The sequence below is a fragment of the Marmota monax genome, unplaced genomic scaffold (assembly GCF_021218885.2).
Source record: "Marmota monax isolate L192 unplaced genomic scaffold, Marmota_monax_Labrador192_F-V1.1 WCK01_AAM20220418_F8-fsc00022, whole genome shotgun sequence".
Classification (NCBI taxonomy): domain Eukaryota; kingdom Metazoa; phylum Chordata; class Mammalia; order Rodentia; family Sciuridae; genus Marmota; species Marmota monax.
In genome coordinates this window covers 26,898,554-26,918,333 of record NW_026695215.1, presented here as the reverse complement: position 1 = coordinate 26,918,333, position 19,780 = coordinate 26,898,554, and the positions used below count along the sequence as shown (strand labels likewise).

Sequence of the window (19,780 nt, the reverse complement as noted above, 5' to 3'; positions counted from 1 at the left end):
CCATGGCAAGACCGACATTTTAGGGCCCTTGCAGCGGTTCACTTGCTCAAAGGCTCAGGCTAAATTCTGGGACCCTATAGGGAGAACAGACCCTTTCAGACAATGAAAGAAAAAGTGACTTTATGATGAAAACGTAGTGCAGATAACAGCTTAGCATTTAGAGACCATATCCCAGATTTCTTGGGAACATCTGCCCGTGGATGGCCCTCCTGTGACTTCTCTGTGGACCCACTAAGGTATAGGAACAAAGCCCTGGGCTGGCAACCCTTAACCAGCTGGAGCCCTGACTTTGCCAGAGGCTGCTTTGTGTCATGAGGAGTCAGATGATCTCAGAGGACTTTGGTTTTATAAGCGTTTTTTCTGGCCCTTTCCACCCCTCAGAGATCCCAAGGGAAGTGGGAGCGAAAGTGTGTGCTTGGGAATGTATTGATTGTAAGCTGAATAGAGCAAAAGGGGGGGGGGGGTTCCTCCAGGACTAGGAAAGTGGCAGCAGGGACAAGAATAGGTAGGAACAGGGACTCCTGGCTTTATACTGCTTTCTTAGGCCCAGGCCTCGGCTCCTGGCAGGTAGGGCCAGTCCAGCCCCAGTAACAGCGACAGCTGAAAGACTCCCAAGCTCCAAGGCTGCCATCTGGCTGCAGGTGCAGAAAGGCTTCCATTTTTCCTGGGTTTTGCCAGGCACAGCGCCCATGGCCATGGCACTGCTGGAGACTGCAGGCTGTGGCTGCTCTGGTCACATTGATCACATAGGGGCCTAGGGTGCTCACCAGGTAGTCATGGAGACTCCAGCACTTCTCCTGAGGCGGAAGGAAAGGATGTGTCGGTGCTCTTGCTCCATATCCTTGACAAGGCCTCTCCCCCATCCTGGGCCCCAGCATGTACAGGCGGAAGGGGATAATGATCACCTTAGAACTGGAGAAGCTCAGGTCCCCCCAGAGCACCACGCCGGCTGCCCCCAGTGCTGCGCTCACACCAATGGTCTGAACCAGGTCATTCTGGAGGCAAAGAGCTGCTAAGCCAGGCTGAACTGGCTGGACCCATCTGGGCCCACCTTCACGATCAAGAAACTTTCACTGTCACAACTGATTTCAACTCTAGAGTTGGGTGCCTTTGCATTGGGTCTTTGAGAGGGTTTCACATGCCCTCCACTCAGAATGACCCTCCTTGAACCAGGGTTCCAAAGGTTATGCCCTGCCTTATACTTTCAGACCTTCTGACACAGAGCCATGGCTCCTTTTTCAGATGCTCCAGGATAGGGCTTTCCTCTAAGAACCCCTAGACTAGGACCTTCCTTTTAAATCAAGGTCTTCTCCTTAAGACTTCTATAGGACAGGACCATAGTGCTCAATGCAGACCCCTAAATTTCACCTTCTACTTACCTGGGACAGGAACCTCCCAGACTTCCGGAGTGTGAGGCGGGCATATGCCAGGACAGGCAGAGGATGTGTGTGCCCAGCACGGGCCACACGAAAGGCCTCCTCCAGGCGGTGTCGAACAAAGGCCTGGTGGTGAGCAGGCGGTAGCCTGGGTGGGAGATAGATGCTGGGGAAGAGAGCACTGGAGGCAGCCCAGAGCCAATGCAATTGGGTGTTGCGGGCAAGGGTGGCTGCATGGCAGTGGCCTGTGTAGTTGGAAGCTGTACCATGCCAGGCATTGCCACAGGCTGGGTAACGATAGAAGCCCCAGAGTCCATGGGGTCGCAGTGTCTGGCCCAGCTGCAGTGTGTTCTCCATCAGTGCGCGGGCTGCCTGTTCAAAGCCAGCACGGGCTTTGTGGAGCTGCTCTTGAGGGTGCAAGTCAGGGAATACCTGCTGTGCCCAAGCCTGGGAGGCTGCCTGGTAGGTGTGGCGGCGGCCCCAGTTCCCAGACCAGAGAGGATACCACTCCTCCCAGTCCAGCACTGCTAGGCCAGCAAAGCTGGGTCCTAGACTATGACGGATCTGGTGTGTAGCCTGTGCCAGGTGGCGGCCTAGGGACACAGCCTGGGGGATACCCCCATTGTGAGTTGTGCCTCTGGGCCCAAAGTAGGGATAGAGGCCAAGCTGGTTCTTGTAGAAGATGGAGATGTTCTGGCCATGGAAAAGCTGTCCATGGTTGGCTATGATGCCCAAGGCTTTCAGTGGTAAGTGCACACCAAAGTGGGCCTTACAGCGTGCTGAGGGTACGTTCCATATCACATAGAAGGGGTGATCAGGAGGAGCCTGTGGCAAAGGCTGGCCATACCCCAGGCACAGGGCCACCCCCATCATCAGGACTGGGCCTAGCTGCATGGTCGTAACACAGAGATGGAAACCTGTAGAAAAAAAGGGATATGAGCTTGGAGTCCACAGCCATGCCTTCTGCATAGCAGGAAGAGCAGGGAAAGCTCCCCAGCTCCTCCCCACAAGGACGGGGGATGGGGAAAAGGTGGTTTCCAAGGGATCCCATAAGCCTTTCAGAGCAGCCATACCCCAAACTGGTCTGGGTAGTTCTCCTCTGGTGTTCTCTGTCTCTGTCAAGGTACCACTGTGTCCTCCAAGACCTCCTCACCCCACAGCTATCACAAGTCCCCTTCTTTCATCTTCCCATCTTGTTCCCTGCTCCAAGAACACTCAGCTCTCACCACCTTGTCTGCCTCACTTAATTCCTACTCAGTATCATCACCTCTGGGTATTCTGGACCCCTAGAAGAAGTGAGGGCCCTTGTCCTCCCAAAGCCTCTGAACTTCCTTATCCCACAATGGATCCTGACATGGTATGCCCATCTGTCCCCTTGAATGGGACCTTGTATAATTCCCCATTACCTATGCCCAGTCCAGGGCCAGGCACAGTAGGGCTCAGCGAAAGGTAATGAGGGAATGAATGGGGAAAGGAAGAGCCATTCTGTCTCCTGTGACTGGCAAGTTAGGAGGGGCAAAGGACAGGTGTCACCCCATCAATGGCCCCAGAGCCAATCTGGATCCCAGGACTTCTTCAGGAATAGGGAACCTGAAAAGTGAGGGTGGAGATCAACAAAAAACTGTCACACCTACACTCAACAGAAGCCTTTATTCAGCTACACTGATGACTCTAAGCCAGAGCTACTGGAGCTACCCCATTTAGCCCCCCACTGATACCCAGGAAACATACCCAGGCTAAAGCTGCCCCCAGGGGTTAAGGGATGAAATATGGTCAGTGGGCTGAGGCTGGTATTGTTCTGGGAAGTTCAGGGACTCAGAAGGGCAGTGCTTTGTCCCAAGGGGCCCTCAGATATTTTTTTCCATCCAGAATATGGGGCATCCCCTGAGGTCTTGGTATTGTGTCTCCAGCAGGCTTTGTGGAAGGGGCCCTTCTGGAGATGAGGGTGAGGTGGGCTGGGGCAGGGGAGGGGGTGGTGGCAGTGGAGGCCCCTTAGGTCCCCTTGGGGCTGCTTGAGCAGTCAGGCTTGGGACTTTGCAGGATGGCCGGGAAGAGGGGGCCCTTGGGAAGGCACGGAGCAGGGTGGAGGGCAGCCGTTGGCTGGTGAAGACAAGGCCTTGAACAGGCTCACCCAACTGGTAGCCCAGGTGGGCATAGAAGTATAGCTGATCATGAGTGGTAAGGTGCAGCCGACGGAAGCCCCGGGCCCGAGCAAAGACTTCCAGGCCCTCCATGAGACGGCGGCCAAAGCCACGGCCCCTAAAGGCTCGGGCCACAACCACTGTTTCCACTAAGAGGCTCTGGGGCAGATCCAGCACTCGTGACAGACGGGCATGACCCACCACAATGGGAGCTGCTTCAGGGGTAAGACCAGGACTCAGCAGCATCAGGCAGAGAGGGAAGGCATCTGAGGACTGGCCCAAGGAGTGTAGGCGAGAAGCACGGCTGCGGGGCCACTGGTCATTGATGAGGTCAGCACAAGCATCCAGGAGCTCAGGTCGACAATGCACAGGCTCCAGTGTCAACTCAGCCAGGCTGGGGAGTGGGGTCTCCTCTGGCTGGTGTCTGGGATCCAGGGTTAGCTCAGCTGGGTCAGGACGGAGGGTCATCTCTGGATGGCATGTGGAATCCAGGGTCAGCTCAGCTAGCCTGGGGCTCAGGGTCACCTCTGGCTGGTGTGTGGGATCCAGGGTTAGCTTGGTCAGGTTGAATCTCAGGGTCAACTCTGGTTGGCAAGCAGGACCCAGAGTCAGTTTAGCTGGGCTGTTACTCAGGATCAGCTCCATCCAGTGCAGAGGGTCTAGGGTAGAGGTCAGAGTAGCTGGGCCAGGGGCTCAGAGTGAGCTCTTGCCTACTCGTACGATCCAGGCTCAGCTGAGTCAGGCTGGGAGCCAAGGTTAACTCCTGTTAGGCTGCAGGTGGCTCAGTGCCAGGCTGGAGATTAAGGCCAGTCTTCAAGCAGTGGCATCTCCTCAGACTACAGGGGCTCTCCTCCTATCAATAACAGCCATGCTGGGCTGTGGCAGGAAGACAAGGTTGGGGCAGGGAAGGACTGATGAGTGCAAAGGGGCACATGCATCCTAGGACTGGGGCATGATGGGCTGCACCTTGTTCCAAACTCACCTGATGATACAGGTGGCCTGGAAGAGACCCATCCTTTATACCTCAGGTGGAGGGGGGCAGGGTGTATGGACCCATGTGCCCTGCCACATACTGGAGGAAGGCTGAGAGTAATGGTGAATGCTGAAGACTGGGGCAGAACCCACGGGTCCTGGTCTCTACCCACTGTGGTTATAAATTTGTCCTCCCTAGAACCTCACTGTGTGTGGACAGTCAACCCAGCTAATACTTGCTGGCCGTTTTATCTCTAGAAGTCCAATATGGCTGGCCAACCTTGCACACATAAGGTGCAAACCAGACATCATGCCTCCTGTTCACACCCACCTGAGGTTTTCCATGGAGGAAACGCTGCCCCCAGGAGTTCCCCTGTCCCTTCCATCTCCTTACATATCAGCTTTCCTTCAGCTCCCAACCTTTTCAATTGCCGGGTGACCCTTAGGCCCCATGCACTCACCCATCAGCTCACCTTCCCTTCTCTCTACTGCCTTTCTTGCCTGGGGCCCAAAGCCCATGGCCCCTTCTCCAACTCTGCCCAGCTCAGGAGACTTTGGGCAAGGACTCAAATGTCCCCACAGATGGGGCCCCAGCAGCACCAGCCCAGGGCCTAGCCCACAATCACATATAATGTTGCTTCTGCAGGCCTGGTTCCCTCTGGCCTGAGTTTCGTAGCCACCCTAGATAAGGACCACAGTTTCCTTCCTTTATCCACTGAGGCGCCCAACGGCTACCTGGTTGGGGGCCCAGATCTCCTATTCTCAAACACCATTGTTTGCCCACCTTATTCCAGGTCTTGCTGGCAAGAGGGTCTATACTAGAGGATTTCTTACACTGGGTGAGTAGCTGGGCCCCACACCTCTACTCCTGCTCCAGACAGTGCCTCCTGACCCTACTTCCCCATCTTCCCTGAGCTTGAGGACAATCCAACAACACTAGTCAATAACAGGCATCTCCCTCCCCTCACATCACATCCCATTCACAGGGATCTAAGCCTCTCACCTGCATCAGCCACCTCAGTGGCAGCAACAGTAGTAGCAGTAGCAGCAGCAGCACCCTTGGTCTGGAGGGAGTAAGCCCAGGATCCGCCTGCAGTTCCAGGATGCCAGGCGGGCTTAACCCCTTCAGTGCCAACCCCACCCACTGTGGGCGGGGCTAGTTTCTGGGTCTTTAAAAAGCCACCCCACTGTCTCCTCTGCCTCGGCTAATACCTAACTCCCTTTCCCACTTCTGTAGATCATAGACGGTGGAGTTTTGGGGGTGGGGCTTCGAAAATTTAACTCTCTGGGTAGGTGTGGCTCGGTATGTTCTAGGAAAGAACCACCGACGCAGGGAGGGCATGCGGGAAGACACGGCTAGTTGGGGACCGTACGCGCGGGAAGCACCGACAGGCAGTAGTGGGGTGGGGGCGGTACTGACATGTTGATTCCGGGCTCGGGGATGTCCCGCGTCCTCGCTCCGCACGGCTCGGTATCCCACTGTCTCTCGCTCAGACTCTTCGGTCGGTCCGCGCTGGCCCCCAGCGGTGCGGCGGACGTACTGCAGCCATCGAAATCCACCGCACACTTCCCAGTCCGAAATCTCTCGAGGTGGTCAGGCCCTCGGCCGGCAAGGGAACTTCCCCGCCTAGGCCCCGCCCCTGGTTCTGCGCGTCACAACACTGAGCCCGCGCCGCCCCTGCTATTGCTGCCGCCCCTGCTGAGCTAAGCTGGATCTGTTGGCACGGCTTCCTCCCAGACCCGCCTCGTGAAGGTCCCGCCTCTGGTCCTCTGCATCGCTGCCCCAGTTCGGCTCCGTGGAGGCCCAGCCCCGAGGCCCGTACGTTACTGCTTTAGCCGGACGCAGGCCCTTCCTCCAGAGGATTCCGCCCCGTCCCGGCCCCAGATCCTGTCGCGTTTTGACTAGGTTGGGTCGTCCTCCAGAGCCTATCCAACATGTTTAGATCAGGTGGAGCTTCCGGGAATTTGGACCCACACTGGGAAGCAGCCGCCCTCAAGCAGACTTTAGACTTAAGGGAAAGAGAGGAACCTTTCCTGCCCTCTGGTGCTGAGGGGCCTGCCCATTTTAGGCACTCAGTAAATCGCTAAGTAAACCATGACTGCTTTATTTGCTGGGTTGTGCGGTGCCTCAGCGGACTCAGTCGCTTAAGGCTAGTTACCTTCAGCACCACAGTAGGTGCACAAGGGCTCTATCCCTGGAGACAGCCTGGGTTTGAATCTCAGCTTCTCTCTCTCTCTCTCTTTTTTTTTTTTTTGGTACTGTGGATTGAACCCAGGGGCGCTTAAGCACTGAGCTACATGCCCAGTCCCTTTTAAAAATTTTATTCTTTTATGTTTAAGATAGGGCCTCCCTAAGTTTCTGAGGCTGCTCTCAAACTTGTGATTCTCCTTCTTCAGTTTCCCAAATTGCTGGGATTACAGGTGTGCCTGGCTCAGCATCTCTCTTTTCTTGCTGTGCAACCTTGGGCAAAAAGGCATCCTGTGGGTGCCTCACTTTCTCATAGCCTCATTTTAGAGAATGAGTTAACCTCCTTAACATGCTTAGCACATGGCTTGGCACAAAGCAGGCACTGGATGAATTTAAAGACTTGGATTAGTGTCTCTGGAGCTGTTACCTTTCTAAGTAGACACATGTGGACACGGAGTGGATGATGTCTGCCCCTGGTTTCTAACTCTTTATGTGACTATCTGGCTTTGAGTGTGCATGAGCAGGCCATATGCCTATGACGGTGACTCAGTGTACTCCTGACTATAACCATGACTCCTGTGATTGTGCCTGTATCTGAGGAAGCCATGACCACTTGCAGAGTGCATTAGGTGCTCAATGTGTGCAACTGGATGTGACCAGTCATCACATGCCCTGCTGCTCACACCACTCTCCACGCCAGCCATGATAGCAGTGACATTTGAACTCCATAGCCATTTGTGCCTGATCCTCAAGTGAGAGGGCACCCTTCAGGGTCAAGGACCTGCCACCAGGCATAAGCTGGATGGAGAAACTGTTAGGGTTGAGGATAAGGAGAGCTTCAGGGTGGTTGGAGCGACGGGCACAACGGCCATGGCCAGAGCACAGGGCTTGACTGCAAAGAAGAGCTCCACTGGTCACGTTCAGAATGAAGGGCCCCAGGGTAGTATCCATATATTCCTTGATGGCCTGACATGATTCCTGGGTGGGAGGGAGAGCATCAGGGACAGTAGAGCCATGCACAGGCCCACCTAGGACACCAAGGTACCCATGTGCTGGCCAGCCAGGACTTCAGAAGTAAAAAGGGTAGGCCAGGGTCTCCCAAGTTAGTGTGAGCCACCCACCAGCCAGTCCTCAGACCTGAGCTTACCTTGGTGCTTGTGTTTTCCCAGCTCACCCAGAGCACCACTCCTGCTGCCCCCTGGGCTGCACTCTCTCCCAGGGTATGCTCCAACTCCTCCTGGGAAGGAGCAAGCACAGCTTTGTGGGGCCGCCCTCCCTCCTTGCAGCAGACTGCTGTGACACCGCTGGATGGGACAAATAATTTATAACCCCATCCAAGGCTTCTGTAGCCCTGGTAGCCAGATGTAAGCTGTAAGCCTGTCCTCCCTGTAACCTACAAATGCCATGAAGACAGGGTCTAAACCTTTCTAATAAATGCTGAATCACCTGTGCTTAGCACAGAACTTGGCACAAAGTTGAACTCAAATGTGAGAATAGATGAAAGTGTCCCAAGGCTGTGTGGCCTCAGTTGTTGGGCTTACAAGGTGGGTAGGCCACAGTAGACTTACCAGGGGCAGAAGTCGGTTTGTCATGTCATAGAAGATCTGGGTGTAGGGCAGCACCGGCAGACTGGGGTCCCTGGCAGCCATAATCACACGAAATGCCTCACTCACACGATGACGTACATACATCTGTGCTTTCCCTGTGCCCGCCAACACTGCAGGCAGATAGATACTGGGATAGAGGGCACGGCTCTGGTTCCACAGCCACCCTAGCTGATCGTTCTGGGCACAGATGCCTGGTGGGCATTCGCCTGTGTAGTTGGACCTTAGAAAGTCATAGTTGTAGCAGTCAGGGAAGCCATAGAAGCCCCAGAGACCACGGGGACGCAGTGCCTGTCCCAACTGGAGGGTGCCTGCCATCCAGGCCTGTGCAGCTTCCTGGAACTGGGCCTGGGCTTCTGCCTCCACCCAAGTTTCTGGCCAGTCAGGATGCTGTGCCCTTACCAGTGCCCGAGAACGCTGCCGGTAAATGTCCTTGGTATCCCAGTTGAAGGCCCAGCGTGGGCGCCATGCCTCCCAGTCAATCACTGCCAGCCCTGAGAAGTCAGATTCAGGCATGGCATCCTGGATATCCTGAAATGTGCGGGCCAGGTGGGCATGCAGGCTGGCATTCTGGGGCAAGCCACCAAATATAGGCTCCCCAGTAGTTGTGTAGTAGGGGTAGGTCCCCAGTTGCGTGCTGTAGAAAATGGTCATGTTAGGGCCGCGGAAGGTCTGCCCCCGGTTGGCTATCACATCAAAGACACTGACATCCACATCTATTCCATGCGTCTCCAGGCACCACTGGGTGTTTGCATTCCAAACTGTGATGAAGGGCCGGTTGGGTACCACAGGACCCCTGGAGCCTTGAGCCACGTAGACCAAAGTCAGCAAGAGGGTACAGATGTGAAGCAGGTGGGCTGCAGTGGCAGTAGGTGGGTCTGAGGAAACCTGGCCAGGGGAGGCAGAGCTGAAGGCAGGCTTCAAACTCTCTCACCCCTGCTCAGGGCAGGTGGGATGAACCCCTTGCTAATAACTCCACCTCTGCTCTGGATTTAATTAAACATTGACCTGCAGGACTCAGGGAGGGCAAAGGGCAGAGGAAAGGCATGGAGGGGACCACTGCCAGTGGAGGGCACATCAGCGTCATCTCTGGGACCAGGCCTCTGCCATCTCCTCCCATAATTCTTGCCCTGGCCTAATCTTGCCCACCCATGTTCCCCAAGGGCCAAGGAAACCATGACATCCATTCAGGGAGGAGGAGCTAAGAACTGGGTCCTCAGCCCCGGACTGACCAGACTGATGATGGAAGCCCTTTCTTGTTTCTTCCATCAGAAATTCTGGCAGCCACTGGAAGCAGGGATGCTCAGAGACCAAGAACAGGTCAGCCCATCCCTCCTATACACCCATCAGTCTGCCCGCCTTTCCCTACTAACCTCAGGGTTGAAGGGTGTCATCCTAGAAACTTCCTGATCCTGAGGTGGTGGCCTAGGAAAAGCCTGGCTGTCCCACACTCTAGACCCAGCTGCACCAGAAACTCCCGGAGGAAAAAGTAGCTGCGGAAAATTCTGAGCTTTTGTAGGTCCAGGGGTGGGCCTTGATGGGGGTGGTCCTTTAAGGGGGTGGTGCTGAGGCTGAGTCAGCAGTGGTCCCTCCCACCCTGAGAGCAGTGGGCGGGGCCTTGTGACTTTATTGGGTCTGGAAGGGATAGGTGGTGGCAGAGGCAGCTGGGCAGGCCTGTCTGTGGCCCAGAGTCTGGATGCCTGAGGATTATAGACTCAGAGAGTGTACTTTCTCCAAGCCACTGCATAATGACATTGGTAGGCCCCTAGGCACTGTTAGCTTTGTGGCTGTCTTCCTCCTTAAAACATTTGTTTTTCCTGTCCTGGGGATTCAACCCAGGACCTCACACATCCCTAGCCCCTTAAAACAATATTATTGTTATTGTTATTACTACTGTGATTTTGAGACAGTGACTGGCTATGTTGTCCAGACCCGTCTCAAACTCCTGGAATAAACTGATCTTTCTGCCTCAGACTCCCAAGTAACTGGGACTACAGGCATATATATGCCACTGAGCTTAACTAGAACAAAATTTTAAAATACATCTTACAACTGTGTAGGCATAAAGATAAATTTAGGGCTGAGGTTGTGTCCAGCGGTAGAGTACTTGCCCAGCACGTGCGGGGCGCTGGGTGAGCCTCAGCACCATATAAAAATAAAATAAAGATATTGTGTCCAACTACAACTAAAACAAAATACTTAAGATATTTAGTCCAGACTAGTTTCATTATTATGTATTCATTATTAGTGTATTTATATTTTTTCTTCCAACTAAAAAAACTAAAAACATTTCTGTGGGTCACTAAAGGTATTGTGGCCCTTGGCACTGTTTGTGTCTACTATGTCTTGTGCCTAAGCCATCCTTGTTGTAGGGATCTGTTTCTGAAAGCCACTGTATTCGTGAAGTCTGGGCTGTGTCATTACCTTTTGTATATGTCCTCGGTCAGTGGTTGTGTTTTTGTGAAACTTCAGTTGGTGACCATCCGGGCCTCTGCACAAATTCCGGGGGTTTGTACATACAGGTAAGTGTAAGACTAAGTACCTTATGTCTCACACTGCATGTGTGTGAGACCTTGATGTCTTGTGACCATGAAACCTCAAGTTTGTGTGACCCTGGGTAAGCAAGGATCCATCAGTGAACATATGCTTGCCTGTTCATTTGTGGTTTCCCTTGTTCTGATTCAGAAGCTGTTTATTGAGACTTGCTTGATGTTCAGGCCTGGTCAGGCTTGCCTGCCAGGGTGGGGTAAAGGAAAACACTGGGGTGAAAGTACTGCCTGGGCCTGCAGCTGTGGCTGAGCCTAAGCCACAGAATCTTCAGCCTGGTGGCCTTGGAGAAATGACACTCACAGTGGGCTACCAATTGAGCTTGGTCTTCCAGGCCGGCTGGGCTGAGGGAAAGGAGGGCCCAGGGCATAGGGGACTGTGGATGTGTGTACAGAGGTGGTGGCTGCTGATCTTGTTCAGGAAGAAGGGTCTCAGAGTGATAACTGGGTAGCCCAGAGAGACTGGCACAACTCTCAAGGGCTAAGGAGACAAGTGAACATCAAGGCAGCCCCTGACCTCTCTCCTGGAGGCTCTGGGCTACCTCCTGATGCCCCCAGAAACCTTGTCCAGGAAAGCAGCTGGCTAGCATTGTTTAGCTGGCCTCAGTCCAAGGGAAAAACCCTAATGGTGGAATAACAGGAAGAGTTGAGGATGCCTGAAGCCCTCCCCTGCCCCAAGCCTTTCCCATAGGTCTGTTCCTGCCCAACTGGTCTAATTGGATTGATGCATGAAGGGAGGTAGGGAGTATGCTTGTATGTCTGGGGTCCATCTGGCTGGATAATCCTGCTCTCTGGCTGTGCATGCTTCAGATCTCTGAGTCACCTCACTCTCATTATTTCACCTCTACCCCTTCCTCCTCTGCCCCACAGGAAAGTTCTGACTATCCCTGGGTTTTACTTTCCCCAAGTCCTCCTAGGAAAATGATATAAAGTGTACATGGGTTTGTTGGAGATGGATGGGTACAAGTCACAAATGTGTAGGAAAGGTCATGGTGTGCAGACACAGATGTTTAGGGAACGTAATAGCTGTGAGGATTGAAACTTTGCCTATAGGGGCTGACAGGTAGGGCCATTGCTAGGTAAAAAGTCACAGCTGTGTGGGAGGGGTCACAGATGTGGAGATGTGTGGTCACATCTCCTCCTTCCTTGCCCTCCCTCTGCTGAACTCCATTTCATAGCCTTATGGACCATCACTGAATCTTTCCTCCAACCTGGCCTCTCCCCACGATAGCCATTAGCATCTGGGACCCCCTCTACTTCCGTGTCTTCCTTCCTGACCATGTGAATTTACATTACCCTCCTAGTGCTGTCACCCAGACCCATGCTGTCATCAGCCAGAGGAAGAAGGGAGGGATCTCTTTACAATGTGTGTTGACATGGTTTTGGTTGGGCTTGTTCCTCAGACTCTACTTCCCTAATCACACCATCTTTTTGTGTGCCTGATACTTGCTGGAGCACTCTCCACGTCTGGCATCTGACTTGGTCTGGGCATTTAGTGTGTACTTCCTTCTACTTTGTCATCCCATTCAACACAGGGGTCTTACTTGATGTCCTTCACAGCCATATCCCTAGTACCCAGCAAGCACTGGCCCAGATTATTGTACTTAGTGTACTTACTACTTACTCAACATTGAGATACTTATTGCCATCAGGAGAAGTAAGTTCTGGGGCTACCCCTCTCATCTCTGTCTTCAGTACACCCCCGAGCCATACCCCAGTCCTGAACTATGTATTGTAGTTGTGTTCCAACTTCCTTCAAGCCTCTGTCCATGCTTTGTTTCCTGGTATTAAGCTGCTCCCTCCCCTTTCACATATCAATGTAGAAAGTACTTGGAGAGGACAACTCCCCTAAACCCCTGTTGTGTGCTGCTCTTTCCGACTCAGTTTCTTTTCATTCTTTTATTTTTTTTTTAACTTTTTTTTTTTGGGGGGGCAGGTACTGGAGATTGAAACCAGGGCCTTTGTATTCAAACACCTTAGCACTACAGTTGCTTGAGAGCCAGTAAGTCAGTTTGCTGAGAGCAGGACTTGTGTGTCACACCTAACACAGACAGGGGCAGTGAAGCAGCTCAGAGCTGATCTGACTATTCTGGTTGCTACTTCTCTGGGACAGCTAGGATTCTCCTGTGGCTAGGATACACTTTTTGTTGTTGTTTTTACAGTGCTGGGGATTAAACCCAGAGCATCATGCATGTTAGGCAAATATTCTGCCACTGAGCTACATCCCTAGCCCCAGAGCTAATCTTTGTTTTGTGGTAATTCTATCACTGAGGGCAAATCTATCACTGAGCCACATCCCCCGTCCTTTTTTATATTTTATTTTGAGACAGGGTCTCTCTAAATTGCTCAGGGCCTCACCAAGTTGCTGAGGGTTGGCTTTGAACTTGTGATCCTCCTGCCTTAGTCTCCAGGGTCACTGGGATTCTAGGCATGTGCCACATCCAGCCAGAGCTGATCTTTGATGATGTTCCCTGGTCCCAGGCTCAGGATGCCTACCCATAGCCCCATCACGTATCTTCATAGTGTGACAGGGACTGAACCTCAGAATTGACATCTTAACCCTCCCTACCCACCTCCCTCCCTACCAGACTCAAGGAAAAGCTGTGACCCAGATGGGAAGAGGTAGATATAGTGTAAGTCCAGTACCCTTGGGAGCAGTGAGCAGAGGAGATACCCTTGCCTTTGAAAATAGCAGGGAAGATCAAAATCTACTTCTCCCTGATGGGCAAGGCTGGTACTGGCCTAGCTGGGGGTGCAGGGGCAAGTGGCAGAAGCACATCAAGCTCTGTCCCTCACACAAGGTTAGATCCAATTCCATTTTATTCAATGTGGAGAAAGCAAGGTCTTTGGTGCTAGCTTGGGAGTGTGGGTTCCTCCACTCTCAGTGGCCCTTGTCTCAGCAGGACAGCTTCAGAGCGGGCAGCTCTGGTATCCCAGGTCAGTCCTGGTGAACACATTTTACAGGTGAGAAGTTCCCAGAAGATTTCAGAGATCTAAGCTCAACCTCGTGGGCAACCCTGGACTCTCTCAAACCCCAACTCAGAAGTAGAAATAACAAGCACAGAAACAGTTATTTCATATTTAATTTACAAAAGAGACCCCAAAATAATAATAAACTATCCAGGGGCAGGGGAGTAGGGTCAGGCCCTCCCCAGCCCAGCTGTATTCTCCTTCCCCTCTGACAGGTAGAAAGGGGCCTCTTAGGGGACTTTCCCTCCCCCTTAGAACAGGGGTGCGACAGCTAGTATGGATGCCCTGCTGGGTATCTTGGGGGCTCTGCTCCTCCAGACTCTAGTTTGTCTACCCCCTATAGGCTCTCACATGCCCAGGAAAGCCCTTGTGGCAGAAGCCAGCTGGCTTGGTAGCCAGGTAGGAGATTCCTATAGGGTCTAGGTGAGGGCCACAGCTACTAAAGCCAGCAGACTGGTGAAATGGGAACCAGTCCAGGCCCCACTGGCACCTCCAGTTGTCCGCCTGTGGTCCCACTGGCATTGCTCACCACCCCAGCCTAAGTAGCACTGGCAGCGAAAGTGCGTCTGCAGGTAGTTGAGGTCCGCCCGGCTAAGCTCCCCCTCAGGTCGCAGCTGGGGTTCACCAGGTGCTCGGCCAGGTACTAGGCGGAAGCTGCTGGCGCTGAGGTGCAAGAAGGTATTGGCGCTGGGGTTGCGGCGCACACAGCGCCCATGACCATTGCACTGGTCCCGGCTGCAATACTGGGTAGCCCAAGACACATTGACTACATAGGGGACCAACAGCTGTGTCAGGTAATTCTTGAGGTACTGGCAGGTCTCCTGGGGGTAAACAGAGGATAACAAGAGGATAACAGGTCAGGGTCAGCTGCTGCCTGGGCCCACAAGGCCGACAGAAACTGTGTTCACACTGTGGAGGGATTATTAAACCCAGGGCCTTGTGCATGCTAGGCAAGTGTTCTATCACTGAACTATACCCCCAGCCCAACAGAACCTCTTTTTAACAGCACACTTATTTGTGTACACACACACACGCGTGCCTGAGCCCTCACAGTCCCTGTTCCTGAAGAGAAGGGCAGAAGCTGCAACACAGCTGGGCAGTCAGGAAAAGGCGGAACTCCATGGTTGTTCAGGGCAGCATTTCCTCTTTCCTGGAGTCTGACTAGGTTTGCATACTTAAGTGAGGTTGGGAGAAAAAGTCCAAATTTGCCTTTTTTTTTGTACCAGGAGTTGAACCCAGGGGTTCTTAACCACTGAGCCATATCCCCAGACCTTTTTATTCTTTGAGACAAGGTATCGATATGTTGCTGGCTTTGAACAGATGATCCTCCTGTCTCAGCCTTCCAAATTGCTGAGATTACAGATGTGCACCACCACACCCGGCTAAATTTGCCTGTTCTTGTAGATGCAGTTCTGACCAGCTGGGAAGGTCTCACTTACCATACTTGAGGTGTATACTGAGTCACCCCAGAGGATGACACCAGCTGCACCCAGGGCTGCACTCTCGCCAATGGTAGAGATAAGGTCCATCTGTGTGGAAAGGGGACAATCACTGGGGAAGACTGAAACCACAGAAGGAAAAAGGACTGAGTAGATAGAACTGTTCTGACTTACTGACTCTGCAATATAACCCTCCCTTATTTCCCTCCAAGCAGAAACTCTGCCTGTTTTACTTTTTCCTTAAATATTTAAGCTCATTTCCAACCCCACTTTGGGCCTCAATCTCCCAGGCCAAGAGTATACATGAGTCTACAGAGTATCTACCAAGACAGACGCCAAAGTCAGGATACCTGGATCCAAGTCTCTAAGCTGTCCTGGATTTGCTGGAGGCTTTTTTTTTTGGGGGGGAGGGGGGTACCGGGGATTGACATAGTGTAGCTTTATCACTGAGCTATATCCCCAGCCTGTTATATTATGACAGGGTTTCACTAAGATGCTCAGGTTGGCCTTGAACTTGCAACTCTCCTGCCTCAGCCTCCTGAGTTGCTGGGATTACAGGCATGTATTGCTGTGACTGGTATTGCTGGAGGTTTTTGGCAAACCTCTTAATGTCTCTGTGCCTCAATTTTATCTACATAACATGTCACCCTTTCACAATATTATAATTTTAATATAACATTTAACATTATATTTAATACTATAACATTTAATAATTTTTTAAGCTTATTTTTGTGGTGCTGGGGATTGAACCCTGGGCCTTGTGTGTACTAGGCAAGTGTTCTACCAATGAGCCATATGCCCTCAGCTCCTATATATAGTTATTTGAAGAGACATGGAATAGCCAGCAAACCACGGCCCTAGTAACCAAACATGCAGTGGTTCCCAGAAGGAGGAAGAAAGCAGCACCCTGGAAGGAACATACCTCACTAAGCCCTGTGAGCTTGCGGGTATAGGTGGGCCGTGTGAAGACGTAGACTGGGAGTGCGTGGTTCGCATGATGGGTGTGAGCTACACGAAGGGCTTCCTGAACACGGAAACTGACAAAGTTGCGGCCATGAGCAGAGGAAGCTAGTGTCTCGTCCAGGTAAACGGAGGGAAAGAGAGCCGTGCTCTCAGCCCACAACCAGGCCAGCTGGTCATTGCGGGCCACCTCAACATCAGGGCAGCGGCCTGTGTAGCTCTCCCAGTTCTGTACATAATCATGGTTATAGCAATCAGGAAAGAGGTAGAAGCCCCAGAGGTGTCGAGGTCTGACTGCCTTGACATAGCGTAGTGTTTCCAGCATGAACTGCCGTGCATTGGACTCAAATTCATATTGTGCCTGTTTGACTATTCGGTCTGATGGCCAGTCAGGGTGCCGACTGGCTACCAGCTGGCGTGATGACTGGCGGTATACATCCTTGTCCTGCCAATTGCGCACCCACACAGGCCGCCAGTCCTCCCAGTCAATGACTGCCAGCCCTGCAGGCTCCTGGGTGCGAATATAGTGCTCTACAGGTTTCTTCAGCATCTGTAGGTGTGCCCGGAGGTTAACATTCTGTGGCACACCACCATGCACCGATGTCCCAGTTGAATCAAAGCGTGGATACAGGCCTAGACGGTCGTAGTAGAAGATGGTGATATTCTGGTTCACAAAACCCTCATTAGGTGAAGCCTCCACATCAAAGGCACTCAGGTCCAGTGGCACCTTGTGTCGTGGGGCACAGTCCTGTGTGGGCACATCCCATGCTACCACAAAGGGCCGGCCTGTGAAGATGGGTGGCACTGTGGGCTTGAGCTCCATGGCCCATGCCACCGCTAGCACCAAGGCCAGTGTGATGGTGGGGCCCAGGCCTGCCAGCATGCTGGGGGCTACAGGAAGTGTCACCTGCTTGGCACCAGCTTAGGAACTAAATGAAGGGTGGGAGAGAAAAAAAATCAGTCTAGAGAATCCTGGAGGTGCCCACTTTAAGCCCATCTATGCTCCAAAAGTGCCCCAATGCTATGTGGGGCACAGTACCCCTGGTGGTTCAGACTCATCTACAGCTGTAACAGGTTTGAGAGACAACAGGCCATTGAAGGACAGGCAAGTTATCCTGGGGACTCACTACCAGGAGCATATGGCTCCTTCGTGGAACAGGTAGCCTATGGCTGGTCAAGAATCTGTTAGGTCTGTGACCCTTCTGGGAACTAAATGAATGAAGCTATGGACCTGCCGCCAGAACCTATACATGTCCTGCAAACCTCCAGTGCATGGTTTCAGTGAGCCCTAAAGCCCTGAACTTCACCCTGTACCCTGTGAGGAACCCTTGATCCAGAGAAACTAAGCATTTGGGTAGAGAACACAACTCATACAGATGCTAGGAAGCTGGAAGGAACACGGCCACGGAGCTGTATCTGTGCAACACCCGCTGTCAGGACTTAGTCGTATACGCAGGCACTCTCTCAGGCTTGGAGGAGGGCCCGCGGGGACAAAGGGACAGTGGACCTCCCACAGCCCAGCGGACAGACCTGCTTTTCCCTCCGCTGCCACGGGAATGCGCGCGCGCCCACACCGAGACCGACTGGTCCCGGGTAGAGGGCACTTCGCCTGGCCTTTGTGCGGGGACCCCGCCCCCGCCCTGCACGTGGGGTCAGAGCCCCGCCGGGTGGGGGTGAGGTTCCTAGGCCCCCTCTCTGGGGGCACCCCCGGGAGTTCAGAGCTCAGCCCGCCAGCGGAGAGCTGTAGGTTTGCACCGCCCGCCCTCACCTCACACGGGGCGCCACCGGGACCCGTGCCAGGGCCGCCGCCATCCTGGGCCCAGCCTAGCCGCTCCGGCCCTTCGCTCAGGCCCGGCACCGGTTCAGCACCTCTGCTACCTCTCTGCCCCCAGGCCCTCTGGCCCTTTAAGAGTCCAGCTCCGCGGTGGGCGGGGAACAGGATTGGGTTCCCGGCGGGTAGGTGTGTCTGCCTTTCTCGTCGCCAGTGCTAAGTTTCAGGTTGGAGGATCCCCTAGATCCTCTGCAGAGAAACGTGGCCATCTATTTGAGACCTGAAGCCCCTTCTAACGAGGATTTCCGTTCAAGTGCTAGCTATTAGTGTCAGTCGGCCTGAGATTTTTCTCCCCACAGTCCGTTGCTGGTGGTACAATCCTCTCTTCTTCTCTGTGGAGTCAACCTCTTAAAGGGACAGCATAAGGGCGGGGAGGGGGAAGCCGGGTGTATGGAATAAAAAGGACGGTGGCGTTCCCCGGCTCGGCCATAAGGAGGTGCTGTAGTACTCCGAGGCCTTGACTGGGGCAGCTGCTCATCGAACTTTGCAACCTCGAATGTAGTAGACGCCAGCACTGGGGCCCCTTTGTGTTGAGAAAAGGACTTTGACCTGAGCAGATGGGGCCTCCAAGAACAGTAATGCCCCGCCTCCTACGAGTCCCGAATCCTGTCCTCTTGGCTGCGGTCTGAAGGGAAGCCCCGCCCACTGCCCGTCTCGGGTAAGGGGCCAAGCACCACTTCTTAGCCCTAGTCTTTAAGGCAGAGGCAGCAGTTGTCTGGCAACCTCGACTGTGGGTCACTGCGTGGCGGGAAGGGTTGGGGTTGGGAAGCTTGGCGGGTCCCAGGGGGAAGGTGGGGTGCCCCGAGTCTTCCCGGCCCATATCAGGATCAGGCCAATCCTTGGGATCCGCTCCTGCCCAGTCCCTGGGAACTCCCCGGGATCTCCCTCATAACTTCATAAGGGAGTCACTCTTAACTGAAGTTTCTGGCCAGACCTTGGATAAAGCCAACTGTAGGGACCCCCCGAGGCTTTGGTTAGGTATCCCGAGCTCTTTCGCTTCGCAGGCTCCTCCTGATGGGGGAGCAGGCTTGGAGCTGGACCAGGACGAGCCCTGTGCAAGACCTCGCCTCTTCTTAAATCCGCTCCGCAGTGCGGGACTCCGCTCCCTCAAATGTCCGCGTCTGCGCCGCCAGCCCCTTCCCCGCCCGGCGCCTGAGAGGAGAGATAGGTAGCGCCACAGCAAGCCCATCTATGGCAACGCAGACTACCAGCCTTCTGCAGTCTGCGCTGGGCTCACCTGTCTGGGAGTCCGTCGGCCCAGTAGGTCGGCGGCCTCCCTCTTTCCTGGAGTGAACTTCTCCAGCCAGGATACGTTCACCAGCTGCTGCCCGCTGGGCAGCCTGCCGGCGACTTGATAAACCCCATTCCCTCCCACCCGCTCCCGCCTCCCATTCCAGCCCTTTCTCCTCACTTCCTGCTGCCCCTCTGAGAGGAAAAGGCCAGGAAAGGCGCGAGGGAGGAGATTGCCTTGACCCTGTTTTCCTCTGGCATGCTCTCCTGGCTGGCTGCCCTCCCCACCCTTCTCCTGTACGATCTGGCCCCACCAGCTGTGCCAGGTGACAGGAAGGCTATGAGCCCAGGCTCAGGAGTCAGTCTCCCTGATGCCCACAATTTCCTTAACTCTCCTCACCAACTTTTCCTTGGGGTTTGGGCTCATTCTCATTTAGTAGGGTGTTGAGGAGGTACAGGCCTTGGTCTTTTGGGAGAATCAAACTATCTGGGGGGTGTTCAACTGATGGCCTCCTACAGCAGG

At 53.7% G+C, this 19,780-nt stretch overlaps 4 protein-coding genes across 9 annotated transcripts; all 4 read right to left on the bottom strand.

Moving 5' to 3' along the window:
- Positions 1 to 93: 93 nt before the first annotated feature.
- Hyal3 (hyaluronidase 3) lies at positions 94 to 5,915 on the bottom strand. Of its 2 annotated transcripts, XM_046431888.2 has the most exons (4): positions 5,493 to 5,915; positions 1,380 to 2,293; positions 906 to 995; positions 94 to 797 (listed from the first exon to the last, which is right to left on the bottom strand). In XM_046431888.2, the coding sequence occupies exons 2-4, from the start codon at positions 2,268 to 2,270 to the stop codon at positions 528 to 530; spliced, it is 1,251 nt and encodes a 416-aa protein (XP_046287844.1). In that variant the 5' UTR covers positions 2,271 to 2,293; positions 5,493 to 5,915; the 3' UTR covers positions 94 to 527. The 2 variants fall into 2 exon arrangements, with proteins under 2 accessions (XP_046287844.1, XP_046287845.1); XM_046431889.2 differs by lacking the exon at positions 906 to 995.
- Positions 3,008 to 6,025, bottom strand: Naa80 (N-alpha-acetyltransferase 80, NatH catalytic subunit). Its single transcript, XM_046431892.2, has 2 exons — positions 5,910 to 6,025; positions 3,008 to 4,176 (listed from the first exon to the last, which is right to left on the bottom strand). Exon 2 carries the CDS (start codon positions 4,160 to 4,162, stop codon positions 3,224 to 3,226), a length of 939 nt encoding a protein of 312 aa, XP_046287848.1. The 5' UTR covers positions 4,163 to 4,176; positions 5,910 to 6,025; the 3' UTR covers positions 3,008 to 3,223.
- A 770-nt stretch (positions 6,026 to 6,795) lies between these two features.
- On the bottom strand, positions 6,796 to 9,809 carry Hyal1 (hyaluronidase 1). Of its 4 annotated transcripts, none has more exons than XM_046431885.2 (4): positions 9,655 to 9,809; positions 8,246 to 9,169; positions 7,825 to 7,914; positions 6,796 to 7,655 (listed from the first exon to the last, which is right to left on the bottom strand). In XM_046431885.2, the coding sequence occupies exons 1-4, from the start codon at positions 9,673 to 9,675 to the stop codon at positions 7,341 to 7,343; spliced, it is 1,350 nt and encodes a 449-aa protein (XP_046287841.1). In that variant the 5' UTR covers positions 9,676 to 9,809; the 3' UTR covers positions 6,796 to 7,340. The 4 variants fall into 4 exon arrangements, with proteins under 4 accessions (XP_046287841.1, XP_046287843.1, XP_058430840.1 ...); XM_046431887.2 differs by having other exon boundaries at positions 8,246 to 9,138; positions 9,655 to 9,777; XM_058574857.1 differs by having other exon boundaries at positions 8,246 to 8,394; positions 9,655 to 9,765.
- A 4,083-nt stretch (positions 9,810 to 13,892) lies between these two features.
- Hyal2 (hyaluronidase 2) lies at positions 13,893 to 19,406 on the bottom strand. 2 transcript variants are annotated; one of them, XM_046431883.2, is made up of 4 exons: positions 19,265 to 19,406; positions 16,159 to 17,125; positions 15,237 to 15,326; positions 13,893 to 14,618 (listed from the first exon to the last, which is right to left on the bottom strand). In XM_046431883.2, the coding sequence occupies exons 2-4, from the start codon at positions 17,077 to 17,079 to the stop codon at positions 14,217 to 14,219; spliced, it is 1,413 nt and encodes a 470-aa protein (XP_046287839.1). In that variant the 5' UTR covers positions 17,080 to 17,125; positions 19,265 to 19,406; the 3' UTR covers positions 13,893 to 14,216. The 2 variants fall into 2 exon arrangements, with proteins under 2 accessions (XP_046287839.1, XP_046287840.1); XM_046431884.2 differs by lacking the exon at positions 19,265 to 19,406 and adding an exon at positions 17,965 to 18,944.
- Positions 19,407 to 19,780: the final 374 nt, after the last annotated feature.

Bases quoted from the DNA above. Each gene is read 5' to 3' on its own strand.
- Hyal1 (XM_046431885.2), bottom strand. From the start codon at position 9,675: ATGACACCCTTCAACCCTGAG. The intron at 9,170-9,654 runs GTTAGTAGGGAA...TCCCCTGGCCAG, and splicing joins TGACACCCTTCAACCCTGAG to GTTTCCTCAGACCCACCTAC. The intron at 7,915-8,245 runs GTAAGTCTACTG...GCTCCTTCCCAG, and splicing joins CAAACCGACTTCTGCCCCTG to GAGGAGTTGGAGCATACCCT.
- Hyal3 (XM_046431888.2), bottom strand. From the start codon at position 2,270: ATGCAGCTAGGCCCAGTCCTGATGATGGGGGTGGCCCTGTGCCTGGGG. The intron at 996-1,379 runs GTAAGTAGAAGG...CTTTGCCTCCAG, and splicing joins CTGGGAGGTTCCTGTCCCAG to AATGACCTGGTTCAGACCAT. The intron at 798-905 runs GTGATCATTATC...CTTCCGCCTCAG, and splicing joins TGAGCTTCTCCAGTTCTAAG to GAGAAGTGCTGGAGTCTCCA.
- Naa80 (XM_046431892.2), bottom strand. From the start codon at position 4,162: ATGGAGCTGATCCTGAGTAACAGCCCAGCTAAACTGACTCTGGGTCCT.
- Hyal2 (XM_046431883.2), bottom strand. From the start codon at position 17,079: ATGCTGGCAGGCCTGGGCCCCACCATCACACTGGCCTTGGTGCTAGCG. The intron at 15,327-16,158 runs GTATGTTCCTTC...CTTTCCACACAG, and splicing joins AGCTCACAGGGCTTAGTGAG to ATGGACCTTATCTCTACCAT. The intron at 14,619-15,236 runs GTAAGTGAGACC...GTTTACCCCCAG, and splicing joins CAGTATACACCTCAAGTATG to GAGACCTGCCAGTACCTCAA.